Source organism: Dermacentor variabilis, chromosome 6 (assembly GCF_050947875.1).
Source record: "Dermacentor variabilis isolate Ectoservices chromosome 6, ASM5094787v1, whole genome shotgun sequence".
In the NCBI taxonomy this organism is placed as follows: Eukaryota; Metazoa; Arthropoda; class Arachnida; order Ixodida; family Ixodidae; genus Dermacentor; species Dermacentor variabilis.
The window spans coordinates 140649270-140668291 of record NC_134573.1 but is presented as its reverse complement, the minus strand read 5'-3'; the positions used below and the strand labels follow the sequence as shown (position 1 = coordinate 140668291).

The following is a 19022-nucleotide window of genomic DNA, read 5'->3' as shown; positions in this document are numbered from 1 at the left end:
CTATATGAATACATATCTAAGCATGGTAGCACCTTGTGAACTGAAACTGAAAATAGCTTCATGCAGCCTACTTATTTTGAGAGAATGGAGCAGCAACTTTGACGTTTGTGGCAGAGACGTATGTGTGTTCTTGCTCTGGTCTCTTATGAATATATGTTTCTTTAATGAGGTTAAAAGCCTCCTCCCCATTTCCTAGAATAGAAAGGGTATTCAGATACGGGAAAGCATTACACATTCTTGCAAATATTGTGGGTTCATGTCACCAATTCGAGCTCTTGAATAAGCAAAAAATAAACCATTGCTGTGGACATTGTGGCCTGACAGATTCAGCCAGTTGGGGGAGAGTTTTAAAAGGTAAAGTGCACTGTGTTGGGAAGCATGGCGTCTGCATAGCTCATGCTTGGGAAGTGCTTCTGCAAAGCTTCTGCTCCTGAGCTACTTTCATGCATCAGGGCTAAGTTGGCTACACTTCTGTGAACAGTTCCAGGCATGGATAGCATCAAAACAGGAGCCGGGCCAATACACAGGCTCGATAGACTTCAAGCCCCTCACTCCTGATGAGCTCTCTGGGCCTACTCCAGCTTGGGTTAAAAAGGTACGTACTGATGTGTACGTGGACTGTAGCAGCCCATGAGCACCACAGATTGATAATAGATTGATAATTTCTGGAGATTTGACCAGAAATTCTTGCCAACTGCTGCGCTATTAACTGCTGCAGAGCCCATGCATTGCTACCGACAGGTTTGGCCAGCATAACTTTCCATGAAGACAGAAAAGAAAGGAACAAGAATACTGCTGTCTGTCTGAATTTTATTGAACAGGAGCAGGACTTGTATAGTGACGCTAAGAATGGCAAATAAAACAAGAAAATTCACCGACAATTATGATACTCCCTAATGCGAAATTTGAACGAGCTCTATATGTGTGTTAGTCTTGCGACGTATTAGGTGGCCGAGGCAGTCTGTATTGTGCAGCACGTTGGAAACTGAGAGAAATGTGGCACGGCTGCCCTGCTAAACTGGAGATCACAGGAGCCAGCACGTGGGTTACGCGTGGATGGGATTCACAGCAGCTGCCACCGACAGTCCTTCCAGATGATGCGCGCTATTCTGGCACCGTCTCGTAGCCATCGTTGCTGTACTATGCTTTTCTTCTCACCCTTTTGCTATACTCTCCTCCTCTGCTTTCCGCTTCATGGTTCTGCTGCACCCTCCTCTTCCAGTTTCTTCCTCGCGTCTTTCATCCCCCTCCGCGTTCGCTTCCATCTTTCGCTGTGCTCATTCGCTTGGTTGTGCTAACGCTCGCCGCAGGAAAGGGCGCGTAAGAGCGGCACTTCAAATTGACGTGTGGATATAAGTGACACTGCTATATATGCAGGAGAAAGATAACCAATTTTTTTTTTTTTGGATAGGCCACCTGCCAGCCCATTGCCATAGCTGTGGTTGTGGCATCTTCTTTGAACGGATACGTGTCTTCAGCGAAAGACTGAGATAGATGCCCATTGGCGTCATAGAGGCCGCGGCTTTATGCAAGAGAGGCAGCTCCTACCTCAGCGTGCCGTCAATTGCCCTGTCCGATAAAAAAAAAATTTTCTCCACTGTATGTAGCAGTGTCATTTAGATTTGCAAGTTAGTTTTTGTGTTTTATTTGCCTTTCTTTGCATTGCCGTAGAATAATTGCACAGTGCTGGTAACCCCGTCTCTACGTTGGGTTTCCACCACCATCATGAAGGGTAGGTGCACGGTGAGTGCAGGACGTACGTAGGAAGTTTGCGGGTTGCCCAGGCTCTGCTACAGGCTGTGCCGACCGTTCCTTGTATTTCGCAATAATTGTAAGACTTCAGTGCAGCTGAAAGAAATATGTTCAGCGTGCACATGGCTAATTACCCGTGTTTTTCACACTCAAGAGCTACAGCGCCATCGTGAGCTGCGCATCGCTTGCCTAAAGCCATGTATGCAACAGCAATCATATTTTTTGAGCCAAGGATGATATAATTGAAAAAAGGTCTAAGTTCCCCTATGATATGACTGGCTGTGGTAACTGCGACAAGCTGATTCGATTGTGTGACTGAATACTCCAGTGCTTGCGAGGCCACTTTGGCTGTGTTAGATGACGATGCTGTGTTGCAACACCAGTACATGTCAAATCATTACACACTTCGTTTCTTGTGTAATTTGCTCTGATGGAATTGGTAACACAAGACTGGATGAAAGTTGCAGCTGCTGCAGTCAACACTTCTTCCCGTCGGCACTTTTGCAATGATTTAATCGACAAAGCCTTCATAGCGAAAGCATGGGACCATGCCGAAATATATTCTATCTATTCTGCTACACAAAATTAGACTTGTCTTCGTAGCGACACATTATGCAGTGAACACGTCATGTGTATGTCAGAACACCACAGCAAACTCAGTAAGACCTGTAGCAGAGCCCGCACGGTCAACAAATTTCCTATGAAAGTCCTGCGCTTGCCTGCATGTCTGCCCTTTACAATGGTGGCAGGAAACCAATGTGTACGCAGGGTCATCGGCATTATGCAAGAGATCTATATACAAGACCTGGTTCTGTTCAATAAAATTCAAGTATCAGTCAGCGGTGTTTTCGTCCCTTTCTTGTCTGTTGTCTTCAGGCAAATTTATGCTGGCTGAGCCTGTCGTTGTGCTCCAACTAGCCCAAAAAAACTGTTTCATGTTTTGCTATTTCTGTTAATGATGTGCTGGAAGCAACCGCTGCAGCAGCAAAAGTTAGCGTTGTACTGATAGTTGCATATTTCGAAGTACTGATTATACACAGCTCTTCCAGATGAACTCCAGGCTGATTTCAATTCTTAATTTCTCACAGCAGTAGCATTTTGCAGTGGGTTCAGTTTCACGCCGAATTTGTGAGCATTACTTGCCTCCCTTTAGTTCATAATAAAGCTGAAGTGTCAACCATTTGCAATGTCGCCACAAAGCAAAAGGTTGATTTTGACACAACGAGAATGGTGGTGCCATGTGCCACCACTTTGGTGAAAGATGTGTTTCACCATGGTGGTAACAAATGGTGCTGCTTTTCTGTTGTAATAAAATCAACCATTTTTTAATGGCATTGCCACAGACGATGTGTGCTTTGGTTTTATTATGAACCAAGTAGGCAAGTAACGTTTGAAAGCATGGTATTAAAGGGTCCCTGAAACGGTTTGAGCAAATTTTGTAGATGCATGGGGTGCGGCTACGGTAAAGCATTAGTGCCACAATTTAAGTGAGGCATCTTGTATATAGAGAGCTATGGATGATTACAAGTTACCCTCCTCCCTAGCCCTTTTTCTCCTTTCAACTTGCTCGCTGAGTGATCGGGGCTAAGCTCCTCCTTCACTGGCTCTGCGTCGTGATGTAACGTCGTGTTGTCTACTTCCGGTTGTCCTGGAGCCAGCGCACGAAGCCTCTCCGCTAGCCGCCTGGCTGTCGATCCCCCGCAAAAACTATCCAAGCAGTGTGTGTTGTGATGTTCTGTTGTGATTAGTAGCTATGCGCATTTGTAAAACCTTATAATAAATTACACTTTTGAAGCGGAGTGCTTAAATGTCACTTAATGATCAGATGGACCTACCCTAACAACTCAGTACATTTGTACAAAATCATCAAAATCGTTTCAGGACCCCTTTAATTCCTTACCACATCGACTACCATATATCGTACGCACACGACGACTGCTTAATATTATCAATTCAAAAGAGATTGTGTGTTTACCTGGAATCTGTTCCATCTCTAGCAATGAAACTCATACCAGCTTGAGCTCTAAATAATTTTGAGTTAATTTTCTCTTAAAATATGTATGCTCGCAGCTCATCTTACAATGCATAAAAAGTTAATAAGCAAACAGGTTACTATTGCGATTGCGACTAATAGACAAAGTGATGTTTCATGTAAAGTCCAAGTGCGATAACGTGCTGTAGATATGATCGAAAGCTTGCGAGGGCAAGCCAAGAAGGCTGGTGGCTTGATGCGGTGGTGTCTTCTCGCGCTCACAAGGGAGGAAGACTGGAAGGGTGCGTGCCATCTTCTCACATGCGCAAGGGGGCTAGCAGGAACATGTGCGTACAATAGGAGGGGGGGTGGCTGAAAGGGGGCGTGTTAGTCTGCGTCTCCTCTTATACAGACCGACCAGCAGCCCACGAGTTATTAACAACAAGTCAACAAATACTACAGGACCAACGTCTCTGAAGAACAGAATATGCTCCCCCACACGAAGCTCTCAATAAACTCCAGGCAAGGGACTGGCGCCGCCTGCAAACTAACACATACCCACACTTGTCTCGTCTACACGCAATCTCCCCAGACTGTTATATGTCCTGGACATGTCCCTGGTGTAGCAACCACACAGCAACACTCGCGCACATAAGACACGAATGCACCGACCATTCGGGCGACGCAATTTCGCCACGAGTCAAAGCGCACACACCTACTACGTGATCTTGGGAGGTGAAACTCTCCGAACTGGACCTGGGAAGCCAACTGGCAACCCTCGACCAAGCCCGGCGAACCGCGATTGCCAGTGGAGCCCTGTCAGAGGGAACCACCCAGGAATAAACCGCGCAACGGTTTCTGCAATAATAAAGTTCCTCCTCCTCCTCCTCCTCTTCTACTCCAGCTGTGGTGGCCGAGTGTGGCTGTGCGTGTCTTACCTTGGAGGCAGTCTGCTCTGGGTTCAAAGGCCAGTAGACCTGAGATAGCTGATGGTTTCGTGTGCGCTGTGTGCTCGCATGCCTAGTTCGTGTTGAAGCAGGAAGGCGGCACAAAAGGGAATTCGCTTGCTGTTGCTACCACTCTTCATCTCTCCAGCTATCTGACAGCTAGTGTCCGCGGTTGTTGAGTGAGATGTGCTTCTGTTTGCCTGTGCGTGCTTGACGACATGCTTGTTAATTTTAGTAGTAAGTGAATGTTTATAGCAGTTTATGCAGCTGATAATATGACTAACCTTGCTTCATATAGCTGTCTAATGGTTTGCTATCGCAATCAATGCTTAGTCTTTAGAGTGAAACTGACTTTTTCAATATTCGTCCACTTGAAAGTAGCGCAGACAAAGAATAGCTTAGGGTTTGCTTTCTATTTTTTAATCTACTCTCACGTTTCAATTGAGAAATAGTTTCTGGTGGCTCAGTTAGGCAAGAATTAACTGCTTTATCATATATGATACAGCTCGCAGTCGTGGCTTGTTTTATGAATGAGAGCAGAGATTTGTTGTGAATAAATACATTTCATGACATTGCTTAACATTTTTATTGGTTATACCGTTGACTAGCACCATTATTGTGATGGATATATCAGAAAATGAAGATTCCTGCTATATTTATGTTAGACACGGTGTGGGGCCAGCCATGTTCCAAGAGCTAAAGACGGGCAGCATCAAACACCTCTTTGAGGAACAGAAAGAAGGTATTGTTTCTGCTTGTGTCAAGCTTTTAAAACCTACACAAAACAAAAATCCCTGTAAAAATAAGCGCACTAATGGATGTGGCTTAAATATTGATGCTATAATTTCAACCAACCATGTCATCAAAATTGGAAGGAACTTTTCATAAATCGAGCTGCAAGAAATACACTCCATTCATTACACCAATATTTCAAGTTTTTCAATGGTTGCAATATTTCTTTATAGGTTTTCTCCAATTCAGACGTCTTTTTGTATCACTAAATACCATAACTGGGGGATAGTGTGCCAATTGCCACTCACAAAATTTGGAAAGTTTTTTTGGACATTTCTGATGTGTGTAATTTCTTCGTTTTCTCCTCCTCCTCCTTCTCCCACTTCTTCATCCTTCTCCTCCTCCTCCTCCTCCTATTTTATGTTCACTGCAGGAGAAAGGCCTCTCCCTGCGATCTCCAATTACCTCTGTCCTGCGCCAACCGATCCCAACTTTCGCCTGCGAATTTCTTGATTTCATCACCCCACCTAGTCTTCTGCCGTCCTTGACTGCGCTTCCCTTCTCTTGGCACTCATTCTGTAACCCTAATGGTCCACCGGTTATCTGACGCATTACATAACCTGCCCAGCTCCATTTCTTTCTCTTGATGTCAATTAGAATATCGGCTATCCCTGTTTGCTCTCTGATCCACACCGCTCTCTTCCCGTCTCTTAACATTATGCCCAACATTCTTCATTCCATCGCTTTTTGCACGGTCCTTTACTTGTTTTCGAGCTTCTTTGTCAGTCTCCAAGTTTCTTCCCCCATATGTCAGTACCGGTAGAACGCATTGATTGTACACCTTTCTTTTTAATGATGATGGTAAGCTTCCAGTCGGGATCTGACAATGTCTGCCGAATGTGCTCCAACCCATTTTTATTCTGTAAATTTCCTTCTCATGATCAGGGTCCCCTGTGAGTGATAGACCTAGCTAAACATACTCCTTCACAGACTGTAGAGGCTGACTGGCGATCCTGAACTCTTGTTCCCTTGCCCGGCTATTGATCATTATCTTTGTCTTCTGCATATTGATCTTCAAACCCACTCATATTCTCTCTGTTCAGGTCCTCAATCATTTGTTGTAACTCATCCCCAGTGTCGCTGAACACAACAATGTCGCCTGCAAATCTAAGGTTGCCGAGATATTGCCCATTGATCCTGACTCCTAAGCTTTCCCAGTTTAATAGCTTGAATACATCTTCCAAGCTTGCGGTGAAAAGCATTGGAGAGATTTGTCTGATTTGTCTGACTTGTCCAAGTCGGAAGATACCTTTGTAGGTATCTTCCTACTTGTGGAGAATTAAGGTAGCTGTGGAATCTAGATATTTTCGAAGATATTTACGTAAGTGTCCTGCACTCCTTGCTTACGTAATACCTCTACGGCTGCTGGTATCTCGACTGAATCAAACGCCTTTTCGTAATCTATGAAAGCCATATAGAGGGGCTGATTGTACACTGCGGATTTCTCGATTACCTGATTGATGACATGGATGTGATCCATTGTAGAGTATCCCTTCCTGAAACCTGCCTGTTCCCTAAGTTGACTGAAGTCCAGTGTTGCTCTTATTCTATTGGAGATTATCTCGGTGAATATTCTATATAATATTGGAAGTAAGCTAATGGGCCTATAACTTTTCGATTCTTTAACGTCTCCCTTTTTGTGGATTAGTATAATACTGGCATTCTTCCAATTCTCTAGGACCCTTGAAGTTGATAGGCAGTTCGTATAAAGGGCCGCTGTTTTTTCAAGCATTATGTCTCCACCATCTTTGATTAAATCAACTGGTAGTCCATCTCCTGCTGCTTTTCCCTGTTTCATGTTTTGCAAGGCCCTTCTAACTTCATCGCTAGCTATAGAAGGAGCCTCTCTAACCTGTTCATTACTACTTTGAATGGAGGTATTGTTTCTGTTTTGGGTACTGTACAGGTCAGTATAGAATTCTGCTGCTTTTACTATATCTTCGAGATTGCTGATGATATTATCCTGCTTATCTTTCAGTGCATACATCTTGGTTTGTCCGATGCCTAGTTCCCTTCTCATTGTTTTCAGGCTGCGTCCATTTTTTACTGCTTCGTCAGTCTTTCTCACGTTATAATTTCGAATGTCCCTTATTTTCTCCTTGTTGATTAGTTTTGACAGTTACGCAAATTCTATCTCATCTCTTCAGTTCGACGCATTCATTCTTTGTCATTTCTTTATGAAGTCCTTTGTTACTTGGGAGAGCTTACCTACTGGTTGCATTGGTGCCTTACCTCCCACCACGTGCTGCCTCTGAAGCCAGCCTAGTTACGGTTTCATTCATTGCCTCTATGTCATCTTCATGCCTCTATTCTAAGGCTGCAAATTTGTTTGAAACGCCAACCTGAATTGGTCTGCTTTTACCCTTACTGTGTCTAGGTTGGCCTGTTTCTACTTGGCCAACTTTATCCTTTCTCTCTTCAAATTGAGGTGAATCCTAGCCCTTACCAACCTATGACCACTGCACTTCTCTCCACCTTGCGGGTTTCCGCAGAAATATTACGTCAAACTCTTGCCTTTGCTTCGAGTTGTTGACAAATTCGACTTTGCCCTGCCATCTGCTAGCCGCCTGGTTAGCTCAGATGGTAGAGCAGCTGCCCCGGAAAGGCGGTGGTCCCGGGTTTGAGTCCCGGACCAGGACAAATTTTTCTTCAACTGCGAGGCTTTTCTTTCAAGGAACCTGTATGGGATTCCTTTGTAGCATTTGCTACAAATGGGTGGATGTCTGATTTTCTCTTTATTTAATCACTTTACCCTACCTGTCACTTCTACATCCTGCACTATGCTGGAATTGGCAGAAAGTATGAAATCAATTTTTTGTTTTACCATTAGGGCTTTTCCAGGTCCGCTTTTTGTTCCAACGCTTCCTGAAGAAGGTGTTCATTATTAGCAGCTTAGTCCTTTTCGCAAAAACTACCAACCTCTCTCCTCGAGTGTTCCTACAGTCCACGCCGTAGTTGCCAATTGCTAGTTCACCAGGCTGCTTTTTCCCCACTTTTGCATTGAAGTCGCCCATGACTACAGTATACTGAGTTTGCACTGTTCGTATCACTAATTCAACATCTTCGTAAAACTGTTCTATTTCTATCCATGCACTAAGGGTTTAAGCTGAACCCACTGCAAAATGCTACGTCTGTGTGAAGTTTGAGAAGAGATCAGCCAGCTGTTTAACTGGAACAATCATGTAGGTACACCTGGCTCTCCTAGTTATGCGATACTCTGTACAAGACAAGCAAGTTGCTTTGATAAGCTAAGCACATAGGTGACACATTCATATCGTTGGGAGCGGCAACACTACTGCTAGCACAGTAGCCACTGCTTGCCTTGTCAATGTTAATGTTGTTTTGTAATGTTAGTACGCATATTTTCAGGCACCTTGTAATACACCCCTATCTTGGCATGTGCTAGAATGGATCTGGTGAAGACTACAGCAAGCTGTTAGCCCCTTGAAAATGCTGCATGAAGTCATGATTTTGTCTCCTCTGTTCCTTTCTTTGGTTAGACACTAGCCTCCTTTAGTTTTTTCCTTATAAAGCGATATGGTCTTAATAATGACAACCGTCGCTGTCCGTGCCCAGGACCAGTTCATGAAAGCTGCACCCGTGACTGAGGGCATCGGCATGCACTTGTTGCGCAAGATGGGGTGGACACCTGGGGAAGGCCTCGGCAAGAACAAGGAGGGTGCTTTAGAGCCTCTGCTTCCCAGCATCAAGACTGACAAGAGAGGTACGAAAGCCGCATTCGTTCATGTATAAAGCCTGAGCTTCTTGCCTTCGTATGTTGCCGCGGGGCACACTGCAGGAGAAAGACTGCTCCAGAGCTTTCCGATAGGCCCTTTTTATAAAAAATGTACAAGTGCGCTTGCTTTTGTGAACCACCAGTATCGGCAGGGGTCATTCTTCAAAAGAAGGCAGAGCGCCAACTCTCTGCAACTCTTTGCTGTTGCACGTGATCTCATTTTGAAAGTATTTCCAGCCACTCCCAGCTGCGATAGCTTGAGTACATGCCACCATGTCGAGCTTAATTACAGCCACTCAATTGATCAATCAGTCAATTTATCATTATTATGGTTAAAAATAAGTACTACCTACAGTAGTGGACAAAAAAAAAAGTCCTATTTTGCACCTTCGATCTTCTGAATTAAACTGCTCGGAAAGCTTGCTCTGCATCACCTCAGATGGCAAGCTTCGGACGATAGCCCCTCAAACACTCACTGCCATGTTATTCATACCATTTAGCCTACCCCTCGTCTACAAAACTTGCTTGGTGCAAGAATCATGAGGGACCGTACACATCAACCAGTATTTCACAAAACGCATGTGTGCAAAGGAAAGAAAATTGAATGGTAACTTCCCAAAGTAATCTCATTCACGATATTGAATCGCTACAAAACCATGTGCTCTGCTTCATTTATTCGGGTTATTCACCATATGCTAGCATTCCTGCACTAAAAGATTGTGCTCAGCTTGATGACTTATCACATTGCTGCTGAATCACTTGCCTTTTGCTGGTTAGCAGATGTAATCGTTACCCTTACGTTAACTGGATCTTTGAACCACCTACAGCCTTCTTTCCCCGCCCAGATAATTCTTTTAATATAAAACATATACCTTTTTATTCATGACTTTATGCTAATTTTTTCATCCCCCAAACACTAATTGAATGGAACAACCTGTCATCGCACGTTGCTACTCGAAAAGATTTCTCATCTTCCCAACAACTCCTACACCTTTACAGCTTGTTTACGTACCGGTTTATTATTTACTTTTTTACTGTTATATTCAAACAATCGCCTGAATTGCTAGTAAGGCCACATTTTCTACTTCTCTTCCTGTACTTTTGTGTGTTTATTTTTGTGCTATAATGGACATATTTATTGTATCTCATGAGCACATATTTCTATTTGTAATTTAAATTTTATACTTCGCTTGCTTCAATATGTTGCAACTCTGCCCATTTGCACCTTTTTTTTTTTTTACTCACTTGTCAATTTGTTTCATTTGTGCATTCGGTTTTATCGCCTAATTTGCATATTCTTGTAGCTTTCTTATAAGGTAGTTCACCTCACTTCCTCTTTTTCCTGTATCCCCCCCCCCCCTTGTAATAACCTTTTGAGGGTCTTTAGGGGTATTGTGAAATAAATGACTAAACAAACTGGTGTCTAGGTATGTGCACGTTGCTGTGTTATTCAAAAGACCATGCATTGTGTCAGCACGCTATCCAGAGATCTGAAGAGAGGCCACCGGTCCTTGTCATATGCTCAGCTTTTACTAAGCAAGCTTTTACTTGTTTTCTCTTTTTGCATTTATGCTACTGCAGCAAAACATCATTGCTGCTGTGTGATACTTTTATTTCTGTCTTTTTCTGGTCCCTGCAGTTCTTCTTTTGAAAATAACTAGCCTTATTAGTATAATGTCATTGTAGTTTTCATATTCAAGTGTACTGAAAAGTTTTTCCTTTAATGCACTGAGGGAGGCTCTGACCTTCGCCCTGCTCTTTCATTTCCTACAGGTCTGGTGTCGGAGCTAGAGACAAAACGCCCTCTTGTGCCTGAGCGCCAGGATTTGGGAGGTAGGGAAAAATCTGATGAGCAGTGCCTTGGCAGAGTCACACGCAGGCCAGCTGTCGCTGCCGTCATAGCTGCGTAGAGTTTCACGCAAAACTCACCAGAGTGAAAACTGGCGCTGCGGTAATTGAACTACTGCAGAAAGAATGGGATATGTGCAAGCTTTGGATTGGCATTTGTTACCTTCCACGTGCTGCACTACGTATACGCGTTAACTTCTCCAGCTTTGCCGCCTTTGCTATTTTTTCCTGCTCATTTCACTTCCTTTTTTTTCTCCACACTTGGTCATTTCACGTTACTTTCACACAACGTTTTGCAGAATTTTATGTGTTTTGCGTTAATTATACGTCCTTTCTTGCAATGATTCCCTCACCGCATAAGCAGACCTGGAGCAGGTAAGCAGCATCTTGAAGCAACAAACTTTAAATATTACAACTTCTTAGTGCTTTAGAACATCTAGTTTTCTTTTTTTCTGTAGATAAGCTTTGCTGCTTATAACATAAAACCATTTGGTAATGCACTCAGACAGCCTTGCAGCAAGCAAAAAAAAAAAAAAATCTATGCAGTTGTTGCAAATCACGCTAAGCTATTAGCCAAACTGAGTGAGTGCTTGCACTTCTTATTACTTCCATGCTGGTTGAAGTGTCATTACGGAAGCCGTCATAAACACTAATGCCATATATTCCTCTGGTATGTTTGAGTGAAACTATAAGCATTTAAAGGGACACTAAATATAAAGATATTTTTAGTGTTATCAGTAAACTGCCTTTCTACAATGCCTGAAAAAGCCATCCTTACCTTAAGAAGAGGCTTAGTTAGCCAAAAAAAAAAAAAAAAGAGACCTAAGGAACAGAAGACTGGTGTTGCCGTCTTCATGTTCTTGCATCAGCGCGTCATGACATCATGGATTTTGATGTCTACCTAGGCCTAGTAAAGTTCTTATCGGTACGGATGGGCTACATTGTATTATAAAGCAGACAGACGAACTCGGTAAGTTTCAGTATTCTTTAAACTGAGTGAAAACAGCCCAAATGCAAGAAAGCACTTTGAAATTTTTGACATCACAGCCGTACCGGTTCTTGGGTTTCCGTGTGAAATTCAGAAAGTGAACTTCAACTCTCATTTTTTTCCTGTAGTAATCAACCTATTGCTGCAAAATTAACAAAAATAGCATCGAAAGAATATTTTGCCAGTTCAAGTTAATTGGATTTTCTATTAAGTGTCCCTTTAAAAAAAAAGAGGAAAAAGCAAGTAACGGCACTTGTGGTCTGTACCCTATCTGTTGGCATTGACCTGCAGGCAAGCACCCTGTGTCAGCCCTGACTGAGCTCTGCATCAAGTCGCGATGGGGCCAGCCTGAGTTCTCTCTGGTTGGTGAAAGTGGACCCGACCACAAGAAAACCTTCTTATTCAAGGCAAGCTCAGTGCGAGAGTGCGACTTGTAGGGTTACCTCTTGTCACATTGGCTTGACCGTCAGCTGCCGTTGGAAAAATGACTGCAGATTCGATTCATGGCTGCAGAAGCCAGGCATCCGTGAGAGACAAAACGTAAAACTGCCTTTACTGACGTTAAAGGGGTCCAGAAATGCATTCTACCATTAGTTAGAAAAAATTTTACTGTTAAAGGACTTAAAAGTACGTCTTGTTGGGCGAGTTGGTCACAATTCATCTTGGGTACTAGGTGTGAACACACACAAGACACAAGGAAGGAGATGGGACAGAGCTGGCGGGACAGAGCGCCAGTTGTCCAGCTCTGTCCCGCCAGCTCTGTCCCATCTCCTTCCTTGTGTCTTGTGTTAAAATACGTTGCTGTATGAATCTACTGCCGCAAAGATGTTTCAAATCCTTCAAGTATAATGGCCCAACCATTAGTACTATTTCTTCACTGTTCTGGTTGCACTGCACTTGCCCACTAAGGGCACCAGCTGTTGGCAGCTCGCATTTGCAATAGCAGCTGAACGATGCAGCCTGTGGTGAAATTGGTCCATTAGTGGCCCCTTAATTTAGACGTGTCAATGTCAGGTGCTTTCTGCAAGGAAGGAAAGTTCTGGAAAAGTGCAAAATGCTGGCCATCTCCTCTGTGAATTTTGCTTCTCTTGCAAAAAAAAAAAAAAAAAAAAGCGGACATCCTATCTATCCTACTTCCAGGTGAAAGTGAATGGCGTCGAGTATCAGCCGCAAGAGTACAGTGCCAACAAGAAGCATGCCAAAGCACAAGCGGCCATGCTCTGTCTCCAGAAGAAGGGCGTCATTGGTCGAAATTACTTCCAAGGTCCTGCTGGTCAACTGTCCATGATGATGCCACAGCAGGACATAGATCTCATGTATTAGACTCCTTGTCATGGAGTCTGCGATTTCGGGATGCATGAGGCTAGTGTGGCCTTCTAGTTCGATGCATAAGGTGACGCAACCATCAAATGCTCAAATTGTTGACACCTTGATGCCCACCGTGTCAAGCTTGTGATCTGCGCAGACAGATCAATCTATGGTTGCGCATCACTTTATAAATCATGGTGGTGTACGAACCTAGCTGGGGGTCAAATTCTGTCGCATTTCAGAATATGCCATCTTGTCTGTTCTCATTGGCTCACAGAGCTTCTGTGGCTTCTCCGGTGGCTGGAAATGCCAACATGGTAGAATTTGACAATGTCTGGAATGACACCCCTGTACCTTGAGATCACAGTGGCCAAAAACTAAGTCATGACATATTGAAAAAGGCATCAGCATGCTGTTTTCGTACACCACAGATATTTTTCTCCCCCACGTGCCATTTTTACTGGCCGACCACCTGTCGGCAGCATCATAGCACCTGAAACATGTTTTGTTTATTTGAGCCTTGATGAACTTGCAATCTCTCCTGACAGTGTTGAATGCTGAAAGTGTCTAGTCAACGTGCGTTTTCTGTTATAATCGTATAAACCCTCTTTGGCTGGCCAAAGAGAGTGCGTCTTGACTTCAGAGCACTTGAAGTTATTGCTACTCATTTACCATCCTTATTTTCATTGTTCTGTGGAAATAAGTGAATATTGTAGAACCTAAGAAACAGCCAATGTAGAGTACAACTTGGAAGTGACTGTGATAATTCACTCATTCATTGTCGTTTTTGTGCGTCAAGCTGCCTTCACTGTTGTGTGTAATTATTTGACTGATGTGATCACAATATGACCACTGCGGTGCATTTCACCTGACAAAGTTCGCTGTGATTTCTAATGGGAATTGTGCTGTCTTGATTGTGAAACACTGATGTACATTCGGCGTCACCCTTGTGTAGAGTGCGAGAACGGCGGCCTCCAGGGCACTCAACAGCCAGCTAGCGACGTTTAACGCTGCTGCTGGACCCAATGTCTTAACGCTAGCTGCTGGGCACGTTTGGGCCCAGTAACTACCGTTAGACGTTACTGGCTGGCTCCTGAGCGCCCTGGAGGGCGCCGTTCCTGCGATCTGCACAAGGGTGATGCCGACTGTACAGATGGCAACAAAAGCAATGTGGACCTATGTATGCAGCCTTAGGTACACACGTGAGCAAAAATTCGTGGGGCCGCAACATTCATGTAGGGACGGATTACCAGCGAAGCTGTTTAGGCTGCATACATGGGCTGCATACATTACGAAATTGTACATTTTTTGTATACGGCACCACACTATGGGGGGGGGGGGGGGGGGGGGCGCGACACAAGTGCCGCCGCGGTCACCGCACCTCTCATGCATCTGCTGCAACCGCTGCTGCAGGCACGCTGGCACCTCCGACGCATGCGACGTTGTAACCACAGAAGCGTGCAGACCACGTGCACAGGTGCTGTTGCCACACTATTCCCCATCTCCCCCAACCTGTCCCCGTTGCTGCAGCGCCGGCGTCACACTGTTTCCCCATCTCCTACAAACAGTCGACACCGCATGCATTCCTGTTCACACGCTGTGTCCCTGATACGGATGCAAGCCACTCAGCGTACCCCCTCTGGGAACGCATGCGGGGTTTGCATAAGGGGGCTAAAGGTAAACAGCTTCGCTGTAAAAGTGTACGTACCATGGTAGTGCATGCGAAACTGCATTGGCGCTCCATCTTCTGTTGCGGTACCTGCTATCAAGACTAGTGCATGCGCATCCCGTCATATCTCCCGGCATGTCTTGTTGCTTTTTCGGCACATCTGTGCCGCTGTTTCACTGAGTGACTGCCGTAGAGCTGGCTCTTGCGTCCGTCGCACATTGTGTTTCTTCAGTTATTGCGCAGCTACTGCATGCTCTTGCACCTGTTGATGACTTGTGCAAAATGCTTTGCTTCTTACTGCAGCACTGCAGCCTTATATTATCAGAAGCGCTTCGAATATTTGCTGCTGCTTGTTCAAGCACAGTTTTACAATCTGTTTTCTTTGTCTTCAGAAGGATTGCAGCAGTGTATCAGCACTTTAGTCTGTGAAAGTAGCGGCAGCATTTCGGCAGCAAATATTGTAACTGCTTCCGATGAAACGTCGCTGCAGGAAGAAGCAAGCATTCTGCTAGAGCCGTTAAAAAGACGCGAGAGAACTCCCTTGGCCGTGCGTTAACCAAAGAAATGTAATGCAAAAAGGACATGCCTGCCAGCTCTTTTGCACCCACTCACTGAAACAGCGGTGCAGATATGATAGAGCAGAGAAAGCGGCACAGGTGGCTGCCTGTAGAATGTTTAGTCGACAAGGAAAGCAACATGACAGGCCCGCAGCTATGATGGAATGTGCATGCGCTCCGGCGTTTGAGCACCACTTTTGACTGCTGGCAGCGTACCAAAAGGTGGTGCATCATGCTACTTGGCAAGTGCTCACGTGGTCCATATAATTTTGCTCACGGGTGTACATACTTTGTTACGCAGTGCCATGCCGGGAAACATTCCACTGAGATAGCATAGGTAGTTTACGTTTATAAGTGCGAGCACAGACATGCTCCTTGCAGGCTTCTGCTGCTTCCAGATGCTGGTCTGGCATTTCGTTTGTAGCTTAAATTTAATTCCTGAGGTCTCGTGGTTATTTTGTGAAGAACTGTGATTATATGGTGCAGGCAAGGCTGTACAGGTTATTTCATACAGTCATCCTACAAGGAACGCGACATATTGTTGTGTGCTTTGATATTGCCAAGCCCTGGGCACAGATCAGAACACTGAACTTGCCACGGCTATAGCTTGGTATTTTGCCTATTTTATCACAATCTAACACCTCCGTTTTAAGCTTTCCTCAGTTCAGAACAACGCTTTGTTGCTTCCAATTAGATTGTTTGTACAATCCCGGATAGGGCAACCATATTGTACGACATATTTCTAAAAAACAGAGGCCAACTTCTGTCATCTCGAAAGTTGTGTAGCTTTGCATCACTGCCACGTGCAACGTTGGTGCCATCAATGCAACACTTCTCTGTTATGCTGAAGTTGACAACCTGGCATCGCAAACTTGCACTTGTCAGGCAGCCAGTGTGCTTCCCTCATCGAAGATGATGGGCAAGAAGCTGCTTGCCTCTGTGAGCTAAGTGTGAAACCTGGCGCAAACTTTACATTAAAAAACTCTTGTAACTGCTGCCTTGAAATCTGTGTGACTGAGGTTGTCATATTTAGAAACCTTGTAATCCTTAGACATTTATACACTTGTGCATGAAATTGAAGGAGGTGAACAGTGAAGAGCGTACCTGAACTGAAAACGACACACCTTTATGATAAGCTAGCAGCAGCCTGGAAAAGTCTGGTAACACTTCACGTAATCATTATTGAAAAAAGAGGAATCCATGAACACGCACATACATAACCTACAGCTAGTAGGTAAAACATGCCTGCATGTGTTGGATATGGCACACACATTGTGTGCTTTTGTGTGTTTGCTTTAATCATTTGTTTTTCACAGCACAGCCCAATAGTATGCTAGATATGTGTACAGCTAGTGGGGGATATGTCTACTAGCTGTAGATGCAAAGTTAACAAATGGCTGGGTCGGCTTAGCAACTCATCAGTAAGGAAGGGCACATTCACTCGGAATGCTTAACATATGAACATTTTATTCTCTCAAAAAGGCATCAGAGATTGCATGCAAATGCTTTCAGAGGAGACAGCATTGTACAACTGGGTATCCCCATGCAAAATATGGCAGTACCACATTCTAACATGCCTGTTTGGTGGGAAATGGTCAGAAAAACATTAACCACATACCTGTATTATCCATATATCTAAATAGCCATGCCAAAACAAATAAAAAAAAGAACTATGTAGCACAACACGCTTAACATGCCCAACATAACTAAGAATATCGATGGAATAGTAAAAAAGAGCAAACATCACAATAAGTAAAATCTACGGATCAAGTTTCATGTATGGTAAAGAAAGCAGAGTCGCCCCCGGATATATCGAACTCTAAGAAAAACGCAACACAGATCAGTACACCGATAATTTTAAATGTAAAACATGTTTATCTAAAGCTTATCTGGGATCACTGCACATCTTGAACAGTTTCTCTAGACTGTCAAAAGCAGGAACTTGCCGATTTGCTTCTCCAAGGCCGTGTCGAGCGGACAAAAGTTTAGCGATTTTTTTCCTCATGGAAATTGCAAATCGCTCGCGGTGCGGAATGGTCTAACCGTTCTAACCACTAACCCAAAAGCCCAGACGTGAAACCGCAGCGCACTGTCCATGCGCTGGAGTGTTTGTTGCGTGTTTTTATTCAAGAGCACGACACGCTGTAGAAGCAAACCAGCCTGCATGGATATGCGCTGTGCTGCCATCGGCACACTTGTACTGCCAATTGCATGTGAACATGTTTGGCTGTGTGTTCGGGCATTGCAATATTCCACTTAAATGGCCGATCCACATCCACGGGCAGCGAGCCAGGTAGACTGTTAGGATTTTCAAGGGAATTTCACAACTGTTCGATATATCTGAGATCAACTGTGTTGCGTTGGCATGAACCACGGGCAATACTGCACGTGATAGCGACATTCTACCCCTTTGCTCAAGACAACAGGTTTCACGAATTGACAACAGTTTGATTTCTTTGGTGTGAAATATGGGGGGCACTCAAATGTGCCCATTCAGTAATGGTCGCGCCCTAGGAAAAAAGCCTTTACAGCAAGCTAAAGCGCGTTTTAATGACATAATGACTAGTACAGACTGGTCTGCTGCTACTGGCATGGCCACAATGAATTTCGCCTGCCACTAACATAAAAAAAAATTGTAAAAATTGCATGAACCACTGCCAATTGACAGTGCATTTTTTTTCTCTGAGTATATATAAGAAGCTTAATTTGACAGCCTGTTTCATCTTTTGTAGGCTGCACGTACATCAATATTGCATTTCGTACAATATCATCATGCAACGCTGCTATCTTTTCACTCACTAGCCACGCAGTAACAACTGCTAGGTAGAGTGACAATTTCTGTGCAATTTTTCAACGAGGGCTATTAGACTAGATAAGACGATTTCTTCACGCTGCACCTGAAAAGATAAGAAAAAATGATGCTTCAGCGAATGAAGCAGGAAAAAAAGATCTACGTGGATGCAATGCTTCTGAACACAGTTCACAATCAAACGAGTCTGCAAAGCTATTATTTCAGTTAAACTGATGGTAGAGAAACAAAAATTCTAGGCTAGCTATTACTTTCACCACATATTGTGAATAGGCCAGAATAACTTACAGGAGTACTGAAATGTAATTTCTAAGTCGTAGACGCTCTGTCACACGGTGGCACCAGTGAACTTGTTAATAAAGTTGGCCTCGATATACTGGGCCGGGCGTCATCAATATTATCGTACTGTCATAACACAGCATATTTACTGATGTTGTGTAGCAATAAGGCTAGTTATGACATTGTTGCTCATTCACAAAAAAAAAAAAAAATCTATAAGTGCTGCAGACCTTTCTTGCTGCATGCGCGTCTCGCAGCTACAGTAACTGCAGGAACAAAATGTGTCGTCGTGACATCCTGATGCACCCACCTAGTGGGTACAGAAACTGAAGCTGGTTCGTAGAAATGAGTAGTGTTAAAGTAAA

General features: G+C 44.0%; 2 protein-coding genes across 7 annotated transcripts in view; one reads left to right on the top strand and one right to left on the bottom strand.

The window, feature by feature from the left end:
* LOC142585335 (uncharacterized) overlaps positions 1–19022 on the top strand; it is a 69499-nt gene that overhangs the window by 34701 nt on the left and 15776 nt on the right. The window contains exons 9-13 of one of the 4 annotated variants that reach the window (XM_075696027.1): positions 482–595; positions 9040–9187; positions 10973–11032; positions 12327–12442; positions 13176–18073. The exons of the other annotated variants lie outside the window; for them this stretch is intronic. Coding sequence (XP_075552142.1) covers positions 482–595; positions 9040–9187; positions 10973–11032; positions 12327–12442; positions 13176–13358 — 621 coding nt within the window. The 3' untranslated portion in view covers positions 13359–18073. Of the gene's footprint in view, positions 1–481; positions 596–9039; positions 9188–10972; positions 11033–12326; positions 12443–13175; positions 18074–19022 lie in introns of those variants that run through there. 4 annotated transcript variants of the gene reach the window in all.
* The window catches only part of LOC142585337 (androgen-induced gene 1 protein-like), a 32523-nt gene continuing 30519 nt past the window's right edge, over positions 17019–19022 (bottom strand). For all 3 annotated transcript variants that reach the window (XM_075696035.1, XM_075696033.1, XM_075696034.1), the window contains exon 8: positions 17019–18466. The gene's annotated coding sequence lies outside the window, so the exon portion shown is untranslated. The remainder of the gene's footprint in view (positions 18467–19022) is intronic.